This window comes from Zea mays, chromosome 3, assembly GCF_902167145.1.
Source record: "Zea mays cultivar B73 chromosome 3, Zm-B73-REFERENCE-NAM-5.0, whole genome shotgun sequence".
Lineage (NCBI taxonomy): Eukaryota > Viridiplantae > Streptophyta > Magnoliopsida > Poales > Poaceae > Zea > Zea mays.
Genome location: NC_050098.1, coordinates 8,052,231 through 8,071,726, shown reverse-complemented (window position 1 = coordinate 8,071,726; position 19,496 = coordinate 8,052,231). Strand labels below are relative to the sequence as shown.

Here is a 19,496-nt window from a genome sequence, read left to right as displayed (position 1 = left end):
CAACCCGGATGACGGGCCCGAGGCCTACACCAACCCCGCCGTCTACAACCGCCTTCATGACTACACCGCCATGGCACAGGAGGTCCATGGCCCAGATTATGATCCGAGCACCGAGCCGATCGACACCGAGACATGGGCGGTACTGGATTGCTGACGGGGCAATCGACTCATCCTCCACTCCCACTCTGTCTCAGGTGCGAGCAAGGAGCACGGGCTCGAGTCCAGCCATACGCCCTCGGCACGATAGCTCACAGCATCACATACAACAACTCGAGGTTAGTGCTTCTGTAACTCGTCCTTCTTTGAGTTATATACCTTCTCTTTGAGTTACTATAACGTTTGCTTGTAATATTTCAGACCCAACTAGAAGAAGAGAGGAGGGAACATCAAGAGATGGAGGCGAGGATAATGGCGGAGCGGGCGGCGGCTGATCAGAGGATGGCGGAGATGTTCCAGTACATGCAGAGCCTTGGCGCCGCACAGGGTTTCGCTCCGCCACCTCCATTGTTCCCTGCAGTTGACCCTGCTCTGTTCCATACTCTTGTGAGTATCAAAATTATAGTTACATGTTGGTAATGCATCTGGTATAACACATGCAATCTCTTCTCTGTGCAGGGCCAATCTGGGGCGGCATCCAACAACCCTCATGAAGGGTTCAGTCCAACGCAGCACCAGTCCAACCGCCCACCTCCATGAGAGTTATGTTTTTAGTGTTTCGAACACAAAACTTATGTTGAATACTTGTCAGAGCTTGTGAACTTGTGTTGATACTTCTGAACTTCTGTTAATACTGTTTGTGTTGAGAACCTCTCAACTTATGTTGAATACTTATGTCAGAATTTTTGTTAATACTGTTTGTGTTGGCTATATATGTCTGTGATGATTTGTGATGTATATATGTGATATCTGTGAAATATCTTTTGTTTGTTTGGATAGAATAGGGAAAACAAATAAAAAAGATGTGTACTGGTCACTTTGCCGAGTGTAACACTCGGCAAAGAGGTGCTTTGCTGAGTGTCAAAACTATAGCACTCGACAAAGAACCAAGACCTGGGCACCGGTATAGGTTCTTTGCCGAGTGTAATGGCTCTGGCACTCGGCAAAGTACCTGACATGGGGACCCCTATGGCGGATTCTTTGCCGAGTGCTGTCAGGCAGACACTCGACAAAGGTAACTCCTTTGCCTAGTGTCGCCTGGGACACTCGGCAAAGACTCCGTCTCCGTCAACTGTCGCCGTAACGGCTGCTTTTCTTTGCCGAGTGCTCTCTGGCACTCGACAAACCACTTTGCCGAGTGCCCGAGAAAAAGTACTCGGCAAAGATAGCTTTGGCGATGCACTGTATCCCGAGCCCTCTTTGCCGAGTGCGACACTCGGCAAAGCGTTTGCCGAGTGTTTTTAAGGCTTTGCCGAGTGCTTCAGGCACTCGGCAAAGCCGTTGATTCCGGTAGTGATAGGTGTATAATCTTGGCAAGGTCGTAGTTTTAGAAAGGACTACTTACCCCTCTAGTCCGCCATTTTGGTCCTACAAGTGGTATATTAGAGTTTGGTTCTCTTTATCCTGTTCTTCATCACCCGATATAGTGGATTTTCTTATTGTGCATATGGTGACTAGTGGGCTATATGTTATATACGGAAACATCTCTAGATTTGTGTATCTATTATTGGTAGAGCGGTCATACTCCCTTTGCATAAAAAAATCTAATTGAGTGGCTCTTTATAAAAAAAACAATACACAAGGTATTATGGAAATCCGGCTTTTTGTTGAGCGCTCGAGTGTTTTTTATCGGATATTCGACAAAAGAATTTTTTGCCTCGGTAAAATCAAACTCTCGATAACGACTACGTTTACCGAAAAAATGGATATGTTTTGCGACAAGAATGGTAAGCCGACACGGATCGTCGTCATGGCCGTGAGATTTTTTTTTTTTAACCATTGTACTACTACTACTAGTGTAGTTTCTGGTTACCAGTACGTGGTGGAGCATGTGGGCAGTGGCGGCATCGTGCACGCACGTTCCACCGCTGGCTGGCTGGCTGACGAAGAGGACGACATCGATATTCCGTCGCCAACTAGCAAGCTAGGTGCCTAGGTATAGGTAGCATGCGTGCGCTGGTGGTGTAGCAGGTTTACGACGGCGCTAGCTGTGTAAGTATGTAGGGGGTGTTTGGTTGCCCCTGCTAAAGTTTAGCCCGGGTCACATCAAGCGTTTGACTTTCAAATAGTAGTATGAAATATAGACCCAACCAACTGGACTAGATTCGTCTCGTCTTTTAATCTTCGGCTGAGAAATTAGTTTTATAATCCGACTACATTTAATACCCGAAACGGAGGTTCAAACATTCGATGTGACAGGGGCTAAATTTTAGTTTGGGGTAACCAAACACCCCCGTAGATGAGTGGGATCAGCAGGTGCATCTGCGTAGCACACGCATGCGTTTCAAGATGCGGCGACCCTTGCTCTTGTTTGTTTTTGTTTACATGTACATATATGGCCATGCATGCATCCATCGTAGCAGCCGGGGCATTCCGTACGTCGATGAAGAAAAAATGGGCAAGGGGCAACTGTGCGGCGAGGATGCACAGTCAGTCAGTCACAGTGCATCAGCAGAGCTTGCTTGTGCTTGGAAGCTAGCGTTGAGGCTTTGTGCTTGTGCGTCGCGTGCCAATTCAATCTGCCACGTACGCCTGCATGGTAACCACATGATGGGTTCATTGGACGACGACGACGTGGTAGTCCGTCAGCCATCACACACGTCCAGACACAAGCCCAGGATGGGTGGCAGTTAGCCGTGTTCAGCGGAGCCATTTTCCGTCCTCTCTTTTGCTAGGGTTTGAATGTTTGATCTCTCCTCCTCTCTAGTCAATCAATTATGTATTATCAACCCTGCTTGCCAAAACCAAAGCTGGTCACATATCTTTGGGCCCTCGATGTCGTATGCACTTCCAATTAGTACCCATAATAATTCATAAAAGATGCATGCTCTTATACCAAGTATTAGGCAAATCTTAATTAGATCAGTCTCACTGAATTGTTTTATATATTGTAGTTTACAAGGCTACTACTATAGAATAAAGTAGAACTTGAGTAAAAAAACATACACTCTTAATGCAAAATTTCATTCTGTAAACTAATTTTATGACTGATCTATCATACAGAGGATATATAATGCAAATAAGTAAATCAGGGTTGACCAAGTGATCTCTTCTAATTTTCAGGGGTTGAATTTTAGAAGGCATTTGGTAGGTGAAAATGCTGTCATGTTTGAAAATTTAAAGAGAATGTGCTCTGGTATTCATTTGTCCCAAGAAATAGATCGTGTTAATTGGTCTCTTGATAAAAATGGCTTTTCTACTAAATCCTTATATAACCGGATTAGTTGTGAGGGAGTAAAAGTCCCTTACAGATTTCTATGGAAAATCAAAATCCCCCATAAAATCAAGATATTCTTATGGCTGATTATCAAGAACAGAATTCTCTCAAAGGAAAATTTGATTAAAAGAAGAAGTTGGTCTGGGGTCTCTGATTGCGTCTTTTGTGGCTTGTTTGAATCTACTAAGCATTTGTTTTTTGAATGCTCAGTAGCTCGATTCGTTTGGCATCTGATTCAGATTGCACTTTATTTGCCTACAACTCCGACAGATGTGGAACATCTAACTAGGGTGTGGCTTAGAAACTTTGATAAGGGGTACAGAAAATCTGTTGTAGTTGGGTGCGGAGCTGTTCTATGGGCGATCTGGAAGTCCAGAAATTCCATTTGCTTTAATAAAAAGCTCCATAATGACCCCACTGATGTAATCTTCATGTGTTGTTTTCTTTTGGATAACTGGGCATTAATGCAGGCAGGGAGAACAAAAAAGATGTTGGAGGCAGGAAGCAAGCGAATCAGAGAGACGGCAAGAGAGGTGTTTAATCGCGCGCATGGGTGGGCTCCGGTGACAAGAAGTATCACATGGTGATTGTGTTCTGTCTTACAATCTGCTTGGTCTTCTGATTTGCTAGGTGTGTATTGTCAGTTAGCTTGCCTTTGATCGGTTATGGTTGGTTCCAGGCAGCTGAGAGTGGTCGGCTGTAGACAATTAAGCAAGTGTTTGGTAAGACTTAGTTGATCTAAATAAGGTTGTAAGTCTGGATTTCTGTGTCCCTAATCCCTTTTTTTGGCGTTGTACTGTTGGGATGTAGCCATGTGCCATCCTTGTTGAGTGGCGGGCCTCGTGGCCTGTGTTGGTTGTAAAAACTCTATCGTTCTATTTTTTAATGAAATAGAGGGCACTACCCTTTTGGTCAAAAAAAATAATGCAAATAAGTTTTTCATGAAACTCCCACTAAAATTGCCCTTGGGATTTCATGTAAGTTTTATAGATGCGTTGTAAAATACAGATCGAGAGTATCACCGAGCGATAGAACTTTTTTTGTACTATTTTTCAAAACATATCTGTGTTGGAAATTAGGATATGAAACCTCTGCGGAGTCTAAAATAAATATAGGTATGTTGAAAACTTGAACGTGAAACCGCTACGACATAGCCGGACCTTATTCAGCCAAAACAAAAAACAGGACACAACTAAGACGATGGCCAGCAGATCGTAAATATAGCCGTGTTTTACACTATAGACTGTATTATTTATATAATGAAATTTAAAATAATCCGCTGGTTATGGCCCAAACTACGCCAGTGTGATCTACCATCTACCCCTGTGTCTGTGTGTTATATATACACAGCGCCGCAGCCTTCCGGTTCAGGGTCATCCGAGTTGCCAGCCAATTTTGCATCCCCACCACCCACACCCAGTGACAGAGACAGAAGGCCGGGCAGGGCCACGCGACGCGACGGAGATGGAGCACACGAATCATCGCCGCCGCCGTCAAGCTTTGGCCACCGTGTCGGCGACGACGACGCTCCTGCTGCTTCTCCTCTGTAAGAAGAAGAAGAAGACAACAAAGCATCATATCTCCAGCCACAGCTTTTCGTTAATCCAACTTTCATGCAGGCCTCGCGGCGTTGACGACGGCAGAGGCGCTGCGCGAGCACAGGGATGAGGGCGGCGCTAGCAGCAGTGGCGGAAGCGGAAGCGGCTGCGGCAGCAACGCCGCCGGCGGCAAGCAATCGCCGGCCGTGTGGGTGTTCGGGGACTCGTACGCGGACACGGGGAACCTGGGCGACCTCGGGCGGGAGCTGACCCGCGAGTGGTACGACCCGTACGGGACCACCTTCCCCGGCCGGCCCGCCGGCCGCTTCTCCGACGGCCGCGTCCTCACCGACTTCATAGGTCAGTTTTAAGTACTGCTAGCAGTGTACCACCTGTGTGTTTTGTTTCGATGGAGCCGCGCAAGCTAGCTAGCTAGCTATTCGTAGTGAAGTGTCAGAGCAATGCAACGCGGGTGGTGGTTATTGTCACATGGCGTACGGGCGATGGAGGGGCATGGAGCCCCGCCGCAGTGGCTCGCCAGGCCACGGCGAGCAGGAGCGCAATAAATACATGTGGTGGCATGTCGACGACCATGCTGCAATGGCGTGGTGGCCTGGCTGCCGTGCTGCTGCTGCATCGTCTTCGGCGATGGAGAGGGGACAGGGGAGGAGCCGAGGAGGACGACGACGGATCGTGGTTGGAAGTTCCCTCTCTCGCATTGATGGCGCCAGACTCCCTTGGTTGGTTGGGCCGGCAATCAATGCCCTGGCTGCTGCTACTGCTGCTGAGTGATGATCATCTAGCGAGATAGCTAGTGCAACTGCCACGGCGCATTCATACGCGCTTCCCCTTAAAATTTCTGCATCATGGCGGCGACTGTTCGGAAGCTCATTAGCTGCCTGCCTCACAAAACCGCCAACCGCTCCCTAACTACTGACGCTGACGTCGATCGGTAACATTCGATTCGGTTCTAAAGTTCCAGCCGCAGCTCGGCAACCGACAGCGCCGCCGACCTCGATCTCTTGGAGCCCCATCAGGCCATGGCCATGACCACAGTTCACATCATGCATTTTCATCTTTTAGGTGTTTGGTTCTGTGACTAAAGTTTAGTTCATGTTACATTAAATTAAAAAAATATAAGCTTAATTAAGTTTAATAAATTTATCTTATTTTTAGTATTTATCTATTTAATTAGTTTATAATTAAACTATATTTAATACTTGTAACTTTTTATTAAACATCCAATGTAGACAAAACTTCATTTGAAGAATTCAGACCACCTCTATAACTACCGACAACTACCTAACCTTGGCCTTTCTTTTCCAGCAGTGCAGTTTATTAAACTGCGCCGATCCTGGTAGCTTCTCTTTAAGAACTAGTTTGAAAACCCCATTTTTACAAAAAAAAAAATCATTTTCTTAAGAAAAATTGGTTTATTTTCCTTTGAAAAAATAAAAATCCTTAAATAAAATGGTGTTTTCAAACTAAAGAACCCATTTTTCCAAGTGATTTCGAATTTTTCAAGAGAAATTATTTTATTTTCCCTTGAAAAATAGGAATCACTTAGAAAAATAGAGTTGATAACTAGCGGATTGGAACCGATGCATTGCACTGCATGCAGCCTCCGCGATGGGAGTGCCAACGCCGGTGGCGTACAAGCTGCGCAGGGGCGCTGCGCGCGGGCTCGTGGCGCGCGGCATGAACTTCGCCGTCGGCGGCGCGGGCGTGCTGGACACCGGCAACTTCCAGCGCAACATCGGCGAGCAGATCGACCTGTTCCAGGCGCAGCGCCCGCCGTCGCCGCCCTCCGCCCGCGGCTGCGACGCCGGGGTCGCCGTCGTCGTCGTCTCCGGCAACGACTACTCCTACGCCGCCGACAAGGACAACAGCACAAGCGTACGCGTCAGTTTTATATATATAACTCTCGTCGATGCGCTGTCTTACACTCTTACTAGTACTCTAGTAGAACTACCTACGCAAACATACAGACCAACGTGGCGCATGCATGCATGCAGGCCGCGATCGCCTACATCCCGGCGGTGGTGCGGCAGCTCCGGGAGCAGCTGCTGCGGCTGCGCGACGAGGCGGGCATGCGCAAGGTGGTGGTCACCAACCTGCACCCCATGGGGTGCACGCCGCTCTTCACCCGCGCTCTCAACTACACGGCCTGCGACCCGCTGGCCAACGCGGGCGCCGCGCAGCACAACGCGGCGCTCCAGTCCGTGCTCGCCGCGCTCGACCCGGCCAACCGTACCTTCCTCCTCCTCGACCTCAACACGCCCTTCGCCGCCTTAGTCGACGGCGCGGCGGCGGCGACGGCGGAGGAGAGGTTCGCGGAGCCGAGGCGGCCGTGCTGCGAGAGCTTCAGCGCCGACGGCCACTGCGGGCAGCAGGACGACAGCGGCAGGCGGCAGTACAGGTTGTGTAGCGACCCGAGCAAGCATTTTTACTGGGACGACGTCCACCCGACACAGGCCGCGTGGGCCGCCGTCTCCCGAACGTTCAGGCCCATGATTCAAGAGTTCCTTCTGTCTACCTGATCACAGCTTTGTTTCGATCAGATGAGATAAAAACTAGCACTACTTATCCAAAGAACCAATCAAGAGTGGAGAGCTAACCGAGTTGTTGGATTAGTGAAATTCTCCTGTCATTGTTACTCTAAAAATGGCTGGATTTAAAAAAAAAATCCACGGTGCGAGATGTTAATAAAAAACGTTCTCCAGTTCGTTTTAATCCACAAAAGCAGTGAAAACCACAAGCTTCAGTTCGTTTTTAATCATGTTTACGTTCACTAACATACATTTAACCATAGAATATCATAAGAGTATCTTCCAAGTTAGCACTAATGATAACTATTATCCAGATCGGTTTTACCTGGATCGGTGCGTAGAGGGAGTAGTTCCTCCTCCTCGACCTCAACACGCCCTTCGCCGCCTTAGTCGACGGCGCGGCGGCGGCGGCGACGGCGGAGGAGAGGTTCGCGGAGCCGAGGCGCCCGTGCTGCGAGAGCTTCACTGCGGGCAGCAGGACGACAGCGGCAGGCGGCAGTACAGGCTGTGTAGCGACCCGACCGGAGTACCTTCCAAATTCCGACGAGAATAAACACAGCCTCAACTAAAAAACTATCAAGGCCAATACTGCCTTGGAATGAAAAAGGACACGAGTTCATCCGTCCTTTTACAGACTGCTGACACTGACACAATAATCACCAGGCGAACCTCGCTTCCATTTCTACTGTTACACTCAGCGTTACAGTTTTTTCCCCTTCCCTTTCCCTTTTTGCCGGGGGTCAGGGTCACCTTAATAAATAGTCTACCAGCTACATGCACAACTAATTGATTCACATAAGCACCTCTCCAATTGGACACTCCATATCCGCGCCAAACTAATCCTACACACCTACCCGGAAGGTGAGTCTCCACTCTCCAGCAACTGTACTGAGCATGTCAAGGGTAGCTACGAGGTCATCACCTTGTCATTGCCATTGCCATTGCCTTCTGTTCCAGGTTGCGGTATCAGTGTGACATCCGTTTCATATTCTAACAGGAGGTCCATGAACTCGTTGAGCAGCCGCTGCACTTTCCGGTTCGACGCCATCGAAGGAAGTATATCTTCTTTAAGAAGTTTGTGCTTCTTCATTCCCTGTAGAGTTGCCATCTGTTATACAGTACTACAGACTGGAAGATGTAAACTACGTAGGAAATATGAGAACCGAGGGCCCGGTTCGCAAACTGACTGGCAGGCAGCGATCCTCGCCACCAGGCAACCAAATCATACAGCCTGGAGTTGATGCCTAGATCTGGCACCGGCAGGCAAACTCGCCTGAGCGCACAGAACCAAACACACCCTTAGATATCTAGGTCATGCACCCTCATTGTTGTCTAGAAAGGACACTACTTGTGACAAACTCAAAGTCTCTCTCTTTTTTTGCGGACAAAATTGTAACTGGACGAGCCTAATATGTGGCCAAGAAAAAGAAGACTTACAAGAACATCAGGGTCCCACGCTAGATTTTTGGGATCAGTAGGTGATGCCGAACCAACCATGCCCATCGGAGGACCTAGGAAGCTCTCACAAACTTCACGTAAACGAGATTCATCTGCTTCTCTGCATGCAAAAAAAAAGACCAAATGAAAGTGTAACTATTTCAGCAAAGATTCCCTTGGTTATTTTCATATAAAATGTCAAAACTCAACTATTTTCTCAATAAATTAAAAAACAGAAACGAGGTTGAGGACCACAAAATAAAGTCTAAAGGATAATTCATGGAAATGTATAAATAAAAGTAAAATGAACTAACCTTGCTAAAAATCGTACATAAGATAGGAGGCATTGACGGTACTCCTGTGCAGACTTCAAAGCCAAAGAAGAGGCAAGTTGGTTCTCCAGATGGGCACGTGTCTGCAACCCATCATCTGTAACCCTGAAACAGAAACAGACACAAGTAGATTCAGACAAAATTCAAAAATTGTGATATGTGGCGTCACCAATTCCCCGTTCGGGACAGGGAGTCTATTGTTCAGTGGTGCGGGTGCCCGCATGTAAATTCTGAACTCCTGTACCGCGGTTAGCAATCTCCTCGAATGCTAGTGTTTTTTTCCAGTGTATCAATGATAGGTGGGCATCACCCCCCGACTATGTTTCAAAAAAAATTGTGATATGTAGCACAGTAGCATGTCATAGCAGTAGATTCAAGAGCCTTTTAATACTAAAGTAATCGAAGGTACACTCTGACCTGCTCCAAATAGGCTTTCTCGCCATGAACTTGCCTATGTCAATCTGCAACTTGCCTAGCTCCCCACCTTGTGGGAAACTAAACGAGCTAGCAAAATTTGATGCTGGAAAACAATCATCAGCAATCCTTAACCAGCACTTCAGGCTCATGTCATAAAGAAAAGCATGACGGCTGGCAAGGACAACTAAGGGTGATCCACATCTTGAGAATGTGGCAGATATAACCTTTACTGTACCTGTCAATAAAGCAAGGACAACTAATAAGCACCAGCTATTTCAGCAAGGGCAAACATGCAGAATCTAAGATGCAACCAAGTTCAGATGAGCCATCTTAGGTAGCACGACAACAAAGTCTGGATATAAAATAATTACCAGCATCTTTTGCAGATGACTCATCTGGAGATGCAACCAAAGAAGCTAAGGAGTCATGCAAAATGCAGGCCCTGTCATAAAGGTTCCATATGTACATTAGACCTCTCCTTGTGACAAGAAGCAATTTCCAGGAGTCGTCACAATCAATAAAAACAGCTGCAGATCCCATCATCATTGCTGGCATTGCTCGCACTCCACATCTTGTGTAAACCTAACTAATTCAAAACAAATAAATTTAAGTGCCGAAGACTTAACATATTGTCGGAAAATAAATGGCAGATTTCAGGAATATTTTGACCAGCGTAGAAGCATCCAAATTGAAACACATAATTGATTTGAAAGAAATTCTGACAGGGGATATTACGCACCTGCAGGAAACCATCTTCGCAACCAACAGCCCAGAAATTTGCATTGCCAGCCAAGACAGTAACCTTTCCAGAGATACGATCTGACCAAAGAGTTTTTGTACCTTTTATACACTTTATCTCAGTTTCTTTTGTTGAAAGCGCACCAACACCAATCATATCTCCAGCACCACGTTCTACAGGCCTCGCTTCAAGGCAGACAGGCAAAGCATCCTCATTGCCGTTCTTATTTATTACATGAATAGAAAGCGCAGAGCAGGGGGTCAAAGAGCTTGGGGCCATAGATCTGGTGTGTTCTATACTCAGCCTTCCATCATTGCCAGCACCGGCTGAAGCTTTTTGAATAACAAGACTCTCAGTTATGTTTGCCCTTGCTGTGACACTAGTGCGATCCTTAACTCCACAGTTATTAGAGTTGCTGTTACTGCCATAAGATGGTTTTGTTCCATTCATTCGTTGATCCAGGGATGAAAAATTCACAGGATGATTCTGAGAATGGTTGGGTATGTTATCCTGGTTGGAAGCAAATCCAACTGCCTCTGGGATTATTCTTTTCCGGCCATCAGGGCGCCGGTATTCTCTCTGTTTCACTGGACTAGATAACTGGTTGCCTTTTTTTACATCATCAGCAGTTGGACCTGCTGTCTTCTTAGAGTCTTCATGTGACACTTCAGGAACTTCGAGACTTAGCACAACAAGACCTGGGTTAGGCACACCTGCAGAAACTTTTGGGGGTGCTTTACCTTGCTCGACAATTGAAGTCACCTTTTCTCCAGCTGATTGCTTTGCTGATGCTTGCTCTAGCAGCAACTGTGCAGGGCTTTCAGCTAGATTTGACTGTCGTCCTCCAACATCACCATACCTGTTCCTCTTCCATTCATCCATTTCAGAGTCACTTAACCTGTGTCCAAGCTCCTTCACTTCAAAGTGAAAGTTTGCAGCTGATCCATCCAAGGAGCAGGCAAAAAGTGAATAACCATCAGGGCTCCTGCAAGGGAAACAAACAATATCAACATGAGTTTGAGCATACAAGTTAATAATGGTTGTAGAGAAATAATTGACATCTCATACCAAGATAAATCAACCACACTTTGAGAGAAAAAATGCCTAGCAACAAATAGTGGACGGGCACTCGCTGTCGTCCAAACAGTAATAGTTCTATCTTGACTTCCAATAGCAATAACATTATATGGTTGCTGCTCTTTTGTTGGTGTCTTTGATGCTCCATTGGCCCATCCAACTGGTGCAGCCTTTGGGTCTTGGTCATTTGAGAAATTCTTACGGAACGTTGAGTTATTAAACTTAACTACCACAATAGGCGCATTATGCCCTAGAAAGTCAAAAGTTGCAGCCCACTCGCCTCTTTCAAGCACAGGTGCTGAATGCCTAGGTTTCTGGAAACCATGAGTGGTAGTTATGAAGTGGCCACAAGGTGACCAAGCAAGTCGTCTAAAAAATGTTGAACCAAGCTGCAGGAACAAACAAAATGAGAAAGGCATTCAGTAAGACAGGTTGATCACAGCTAGATCTAACAGAGAAATAAAAAAATACGACATACAGATTTTGTCCAATGGCCTTCTGTCTTGTGAGCAAGACTCCAGTCACTTGTACGCCATATCATAACAGTCTTATCATCTGATTGGCTTGCAATAAAGGAACCAATAGGGTCCCAGGTAACCCCTTTCACTAAGCTGGTGTGCCCTCGCAAGACAGCAGTGCAAATGCCGTTGTTCATGTTCCATATGTGAATGGTATTATCCAAGCTACCGCTGGCCAACGTTGAATCATCAGGGGACCAACTAAGATCTACCTACCTTATGCACAAGAAATGGAAAAGGTGTTCTATAGTTACAAAATAATTATCACAAACATAAACACAGCACAGTGGAATTTTAGAAGATAATTACCACATCGGCAGTATGCCCTCTCAAGGTCATAATGACCTTCCAGTTCTCTGCATCTGGTGGTTCTCCACTACCAAACTCAGATGTACCTGAGCCAGCTTTTCTCTCGTGAATTAGGATAACCTGATCATCTGATCCTGAAGCAAGGTAGCGGCCATGCTTGGCCCATCTCACACAGTTCACTGATCCAAAATGATCACGCAGTGTAGCAAGCAACCTTTGCTTCGAATCATTGTTGGTATTGTCCTTATGCACAGATTCCATACTCCATATTCGAACCTATTTCAACAACGAAGCAAATAAATGGAACTTAGTAAGGAGAAAGTCACCTATGAAAGAACAAAATGGAAAATATCAAACAGTGGTAATACATCAGTATTACATAAACAACAGTTTGCCAACACATATGACTCAAGGGGATAAGAAATTGCAACAAACTTAATGTTAAATTTTCAATTATCGCTAACAACACAGTTACCATCTTCCTCGGTATAGATATAATGCAACATGCTAGCTAAAACAGAATGAAAACAAAACAAATAACTCTAAGGTATCTTATTGTGCTATTCAAATTTGAGACCAGAAACAATGATTGCACAACAAGTCCCTGTTAAAAGACAGGTTATCTCACTGATGCAGAGGTTATCTCAGATATTCCCAATAGCCAATTTCACGTAAATTTATATTACCCGGAACCAAACAAGCTGGACCCAAGAACATAGACAAATCCTCACTAAAGCACAAAAAGTTACCAACACCGCAGTTAGCGCAATGAACACACAACAAATGTCATGTTATTAGCACTGAAAAAAAATGTAAGGGCATGTTTGGATGTTGTAGTTTTGAGGGATCTTGGTATGAAGAAATTGTTGTTCTAGAACCAAGAGAAGTGCAACACCACAATTTAAATAAATGTGCTCTAGAGTGCAGTTTCGAAAACTCCCAAATGACTAAAATTTTAGTAACACAATGGTTTTAGGATCTACCAGGTTTGTTACACCCGAACACATTATTTCCAAAACCAAATTATCACACAAGATCCAAAAAGGGCTAAAGCATGAAACCATAAGCCAAATATATAGTTTTTTGAGTAAAGTGCATTTCCGGTCCCTTAACTTGCGCCGGTGTGTCAGCCCGGTCCATAAAGTTTTAAAATGTGTCTCTTAAAGTCTTAATCGCTGTTCGGGTCTCTGTTAGGTCCAAAACGGTTCGAAACAAATCCGGTAGCAGGTTTTTCAGTCTTCTTCCTTGGCCTACCTGTCATTTCCTTCTTCCTCCGTCCGGTAGTGTGCGCTCGGGGCCACTCGTATATTCATTCAGCACATATTAAGGTCGTCCTCAATTCTAGTCTTGGTCTGCAGGCCCATTTCCTCTTGGTTCCTTAGCTTCTCTTCTATCGTGGCCAGAGACACAACAGCTCGCTGGTACTGCAGACTAACCGTCCGGCTGCAGGCGCAGGCATAGCGGAGCATCTGCTGCTCCACCTGGGGCAAGTGAGCCTATGGAGCTGGTCACGTTCTGGTGGCTGCTGGGTGGCCCGCCGGACCATCCCATCTGACTGCGAATCCAGCGCCTTCTTCTGCAACCGTTTCGGCGCCTGCAGGAGCGACGGCACAGGTGGACGGGTGGTTGCTGTCATGGACCTTCGGTCCATGGGGATAGCTGTCTTCTCCGGCGAGGTTATACCCCTCTACCGCAGGCTTGGTTCTAGGGTAGCAGCCCTAGGCGCTTGAGTGTCATTAGTAGAGAGAGAGAGATTGGTTTGATAATATCTTCCTTGTTCCTTTGTCTCCTGCGTACCGGCCTATATATAGGCCACCGGTTGACCAACTAGGCAACCACTAATTAGGCAAGTGACTAATTGAAATTATCTCCCCTACAATTTAGGTCTATCAATTTAGCCACCAAATCAGTCACTTTCCTTTGTCATGCCTTCCTTGCGCGTGCTTTCCTTTGTCATGCCTTCCTTGTGCGCGCTTTCCTTTGCCATGCCTTCCTTGCGCGCGCTGCTGCCAGCGCTCATGCCTTCCTTGCACGCGCTGCTGCCAGCGCCCCCTGCGGCCTCTCGCTTTTGGCGCGCATAGGTGCGGCCCCACATGAGTGACCGCTCCCTATGATGCCCATGACATCTCCCCCTCCCTTGAGGACCAGCTCGTCCTCGAGCTGCCATAGACTTACCTGACACGACTTAAGGTTAAGCCTTTTACATCTCGGCTTACCTTTATTATTTAAGACGAAAATACAAAATAATTGTGGAACTAAAATATAAATTTGAACTGCAGCTATGTCCTCCTGTCCTCCTAGATCCCAAGGAAAGAGCTGAACGGCGGCCTTCATGTTGGATGAAAGGTGGAGGAGGAACCAGCCCGTTCTTATGTTGGGTCTGTCCAGCACTAAGGCAGGTGACCGAATGAAGGAGACGACCCTCTTTGGCCGTGCAGGGGGGCTGCATATCCATATCTCGACTTCTGCAGGGGGTTCAAAAAGTATAGACGAGACCTGGTGGTTAGGCGCGCAAGCTGCGAGTTGGTGCAGCGATGAGCTGATCATCAAGTGCAGCTTCCGCACCGCCCGCCTAACAAGGAAGTCGTGCACTGCAGCTTGCAGGCGCACCACGGTCTGCTCATGTGATGACAGGTGGCCCTGGAGGGCACAGCAAGGTACTTCTCCCCGCGAAGGGACTGTACCTGGCGGCGTGCCAGGAATCCTCGCGCTGCCGTCTGAAGCCGCACCGCTGCTTGGAGTTCCTTCTCTGTCTTCTCCTTGTAGCGGTGGAACATCACAACGAACTGATCCCACTGCTCTGCGAAGCGGCCAAAACTCTCTTTGAGCCGAGTGAATGCATCTGGAGTTGGAGAGGGCGGGTGTGAGGGCGTTGCGGCGGCTGATGGCGCGGCGGCTGGTGGTGGTGAGGGATGGGCGGCTGGTGGTGGTGAGGATAACCTGGAGCTGATACCGGTTGTCTCCTGCGTATAGGCCTATATATAGGCCACCGGTTGACCAACTAGGCAACCACTAATTAGGCAAGTGACTAATTGGAATTATCTCCCCTACAATTTAGGTCTATCAATTTAGCCACCAAAGCAGTCACTTTCCTTTGCCATGCCTTCCTTGCGCGCGCTGCTGCCAGCGCCCCCTGCGGCCTCTCGCTTTTGGCGCGCATAGGTGCGGCCCCACATGAGTGACCGCTCCCTATGATGCCCATGACAGTTGCAGTGTGCTCGAGGGAGAGGATGCTCTTGGTGGCGCGCGTCTGGCGGTAGAAGAGGAGAGGGAGGGGTGGTGAAACGGCACTCGTACAAGCGGGAGGCGGTGGAGTAGTAGGCGTGAATGAGCAGCTTGCCCCATCGTTGGGGTTGGAGGGGAACGTGCAGTTAGACGACAACGACGGTGTAAACACAGCTGTAGCAGCCTCGCCGCCTTTGCCAGCCGCACCAACCTCGCCGCCTTTGCTAACTGCACTGGGGCAGCATTTGAGGCGGCGGCAGAAGCTAAAGCCGGCAGCAGTTGTGGTGAGGAGGGTGCAAGGAGCTGAGGCGGAGATGCCAGATGCGCCATGAAGCACAGCCCGAGGCCGAGCTGGGCGCCGCACACTTGTTTCTCTCCTCCGCGCTTCATTCCCCCACTCACCCTCTCTTTCTTGGGAACTGGCCTGCCAGCAGGCAAAACACGAGCCCAGATCGACGGTTGGAAGAAGAAGGAAATGACATGTGGGCCATAGCAATATGGACGGAGGAAATACTTGCTACCAGGTTTGTTTCGAACCGTTTTGGACCTAACAGAGACCCGAACAGCGATTAAGACTTTAAGAGATATGCTTTAAAAGTTTATGGACCAGGTTGACACACCGACGCAAGTTAAGGGACCGGAAATGCACTTTACTCTAGTTTTTTCATTCCCGACATGCTAAAGGAGTAATTGAAGAGGATACCTTCTGATCACCGCCGCCAGTGGCGAAGCGGAGGCCGCCGGTCTGGATGTCAATGGAGAATATCTGCAGCCCCTCATGACGGATCCAGCTTGGCTTCTCTAAAATCATCTCATCCAAGCAGGGGCAGGTCCAGTATAGGATAACTTCTACAGAACAAAAAAAGATCGATGTCAGCAGTTACGGTACATATATATGCATGTAACCAGTGATGAAGCCAGGATTCGCTGGTGGTGCCGATGCAGTACTCTAAAATTTTCACAATGCTGGAAATTCAATAAGATACCATTGCGAAAAGTGCAAAACAGATGAACAGGTGGTTCTAGTTCTTGGGTTTGATTGACACTCAACCACAACAACTGCAATAGCCAAATGCAAAACTTCCGGAGTAGCTATCGCACTTAACCGCGAGGAATTGCGACGAGTAGCAAATATGAGTTCAGAGTATTGAAGCAAGGCACCTAGCGCATGTGGCATGATTACCCGATTGCTTTCTTGAGCAATGGAGGGTGGAGCTTCCGCTTCGCCGAATCGCGGTGCGTCGGCCGCTCCACCTGTCGGCGCCGGCGGTCGGCGCGCCCCGCAGATGACCGCCGTCTCCTGCTGGCTGGCACGCACGGCGTGCCTGCCCGAGAGACCGCGACCAGCAAGCCGCAGGCGTTCACGTGGCGCGCCTGACGGTGACGCTGCGACCTCGGCAGCCGGCGTTAGGGTTCGAGTCGAACTGTCCGAGTCGGAGGCGAAGGTCGGGGAGCGTCGAGGGAGTCGGTCGACTGTGAGGACGAACTCTGTGGGGAGTGGGGACTGACTGGGAGAAGCGTGTCGGCCTGTGGGCTTTCTTCATTTTCTGGGCCAATTGGGCTTTCTTCATTTTCTAGGCCGCTTACGTTCATATTTGGACCGGAGGAGCACGAAAAGTCGAAAGATACCATAGTGGGCCACCAACCCAGGAATGCTGAGTCCTGGATTTAGGCCTAAGGGTGTGTTTGGTTTGACTTTTAGCTTTGGCTTTTGCCCCCCTAAAAACCAAAAGCCAACCAATGAGCTGGATCCAGGAAGCAGCTTTTTCTAAAAGCTAACTTTCTTGTAGTGCAAATTTGAAAGCACCACTGGACCTGCTTTTAGTGGCTTTTCAGATGGAACTATGAAAACATATATCGAAGAATTTTTAACGACTTTTAGTGGTTTCACCAAAGGGTTTTTAGCTTTCTAACAGCTTACAACCTACAGCAGCTTTTTCCACAGCTCACAGCCCACAGCAACTTTTTTTACAGCCACAGTCCAACCAAACAGACTCTATGTGTGAGCCTCAAATAGCCGATTTTTTTTGTAATTTGACCTTTCTTTCAAAAAAAATCACTTCCAACACTTTGGACGACTTAAAGTCGTTTTTAAACCTTTTACTTACCACCATAAGCCATAGCGTCGAGGTAATACGGTTTGATGTTATAGTCTACGACGCCGAGGTATCTGATGTGCTGCACTCGTGTCTATGGGGCTAAGCTCATCGCTATGATTTATGGCGTCAACCTCCTGTCTCCGTGGCATCATCGTCGGTTGTGTGCTTTCTTGGTCTTGGTCAGGGAGAGACAGAGAAAGAGGGGTGGGTTGGCGGCGTACGCTTGGTGTCTCCAGATGAGGTGTTGCAGCCTGTTGAGTTCTTCTGAGCGAGGTAATCTAATGCATGAGAATATTGGGGAAAAAAGCATTTGCGGTAGAGGGAAAAAAGGCATTAGATACAGGAAGCATGCCGAATATTGGGAATGGAAAAGACGACTAGTACAGCAGTACTGTCAGAGGATAAAAGGGCTTCAGAAATTTTAAACCGAACAGCATGCATAAATCAGTCTATATAAATTTAAAAAAGAGGTCCAAGGTGCTGCTCGTTGATCTTTATTTTATTGCAATTTGCACAAATCTTGGTCGCCAAAAGACAAAAAAAGAGACGGCAAACAGAATACCGGGAGAGAGAGAGAGAGATTGGGATGTGTCTTACAAGAATTTTGGTGGGGGAGTGGAGTTGACAAGATGGCATTACATGTCATCGACGCGCACACGTTTATTTCAGTAGCACTCTATATCTGTAAGAAAAGCAAGCCACACGCACACCTCACCAATAGGACTCCCTAACAGCAATATAGACACCATCGCAATAGTGGGATTCTAGCTCACCAGATACCTGGGCGCTATAGCCTATGTCGACAAGCAATCAAAGGTTCCAAAAACGACATTAAGTCATCCAGAGAGTTAAACTTGAAATTTTCTTAGTAAAGGGGCTAAATTGCAAAAAAATTGTTCGGAATGGGCTTACTTTAGAATCGTCCGTAGGATAGCAGCAAATAGGCTAATTTTTTTGATTCACGACAAATTTGTAAAAAAAAAATAGTTTATTTTGTAGATTCGCAAATAACGGAATAACCCATATTTCATATGTATCATGTCGAGTTTACTTACCACTTTTATCCTTATTTGGCTACACTGATATTCTAATCCATGTAGGTTAGAAGGACAACCATATGGTTGAATTTGACCAACCTAAGGGTTTGTTCGGATGTATAGGTATTACACGAGATTGAGTTGTATATGATTCCTTGCTAGTAAGAAATGACTAGCAAAGGATTATATGTCCCTCAATTCCTCTAATACGTATACATCCAAACAAACCCTAAAGGAAGTGGTTTTGAAATAGTTGTGATAATGATTGAAGTGAGGAGCAAAACTAATTATTATCTACTTCCTACTAAAATCTATGTTGATTTCTTATCTATACACCTATATAACCCACCATTAACTTTGCAAAACCACCCAACCAAATCACCCCACACCCATAACATGCCCTACACTAATACAATTTGGCTCTATACAAGCGGTAGGATTTTTACATCACAGGCGGTTCGGTTAGAAAACCGTCTGTGATGTCCCAGGCGGTTTAGTACGCCTGTGATGTAATAGTATCACAAGCGGTTTTTGTTTAGGACCGCCTGTGATGCTCTATCCTTTTCACAAGCGGATCCTAAGACAAAACCGTCTGTGATTGTAAAAATATGAAAATACAATTTAAATATGAAAATAATTTTAATTTTTAACAGAAATATGCAAATACAATTTAAATGAATTAATATTTAATTTTTAACAATAATATGCAAATACAATTTAAATGAATTATAATAGCACACATAGATAACTAGAGAGATTTTAAATTAATTGGCAACCACAATTCATAGTCGATCATACATGATAACAATACAATTTGATTCATACAATTTTTCATGAACTACCATT

At 46.7% G+C, this 19,496-nt stretch overlaps 2 protein-coding genes across 6 annotated transcripts; one reads left to right on the top strand and one right to left on the bottom strand.

The window, feature by feature from the left end:
- The first annotated feature begins 4,732 nt into the window (after positions 1-4,732).
- LOC100193711 (uncharacterized) lies at positions 4,733-7,647 on the top strand. 2 transcript variants are annotated; one of them, XM_008673933.4, is made up of 4 exons: positions 4,733-4,919; positions 4,993-5,271; positions 6,533-6,813; positions 6,927-7,644. In XM_008673933.4, the coding sequence occupies exons 1-4, from the start codon at positions 4,838-4,840 to the stop codon at positions 7,449-7,451; spliced, it is 1,167 nt and encodes a 388-aa protein (XP_008672155.1). In that variant the 5' UTR covers positions 4,733-4,837; the 3' UTR covers positions 7,452-7,644.
- A 359-nt stretch (positions 7,648-8,006) lies between these two features.
- Positions 8,007-17,030, bottom strand: LOC103649649 (protein HIRA-like). Of its 4 annotated transcripts, none has more exons than XM_020550084.1 (11): positions 16,698-17,030; positions 16,218-16,363; positions 12,290-12,565; positions 11,941-12,192; positions 11,454-11,851; positions 10,386-11,370; positions 10,018-10,228; positions 9,647-9,881; positions 9,212-9,334; positions 8,898-9,018; positions 8,007-8,553 (listed from the first exon to the last, which is right to left on the bottom strand). In XM_020550084.1, the coding sequence occupies exons 2-11, from the start codon at positions 16,323-16,325 to the stop codon at positions 8,368-8,370; spliced, it is 2,895 nt and encodes a 964-aa protein (XP_020405673.1). In that variant the 5' UTR covers positions 16,326-16,363; positions 16,698-17,030; the 3' UTR covers positions 8,007-8,367. The 4 variants fall into 4 exon arrangements, with proteins under 4 accessions (XP_020405673.1, XP_020405674.1, XP_035822032.1 ...); XM_020550085.2 differs by having other exon boundaries at positions 16,218-16,360; positions 16,698-17,019; XM_035966139.1 differs by having other exon boundaries at positions 11,941-12,196; positions 16,218-16,360; positions 16,698-17,007.
- Between the last annotated feature and the right edge of the window lie 2,466 nt (positions 17,031-19,496).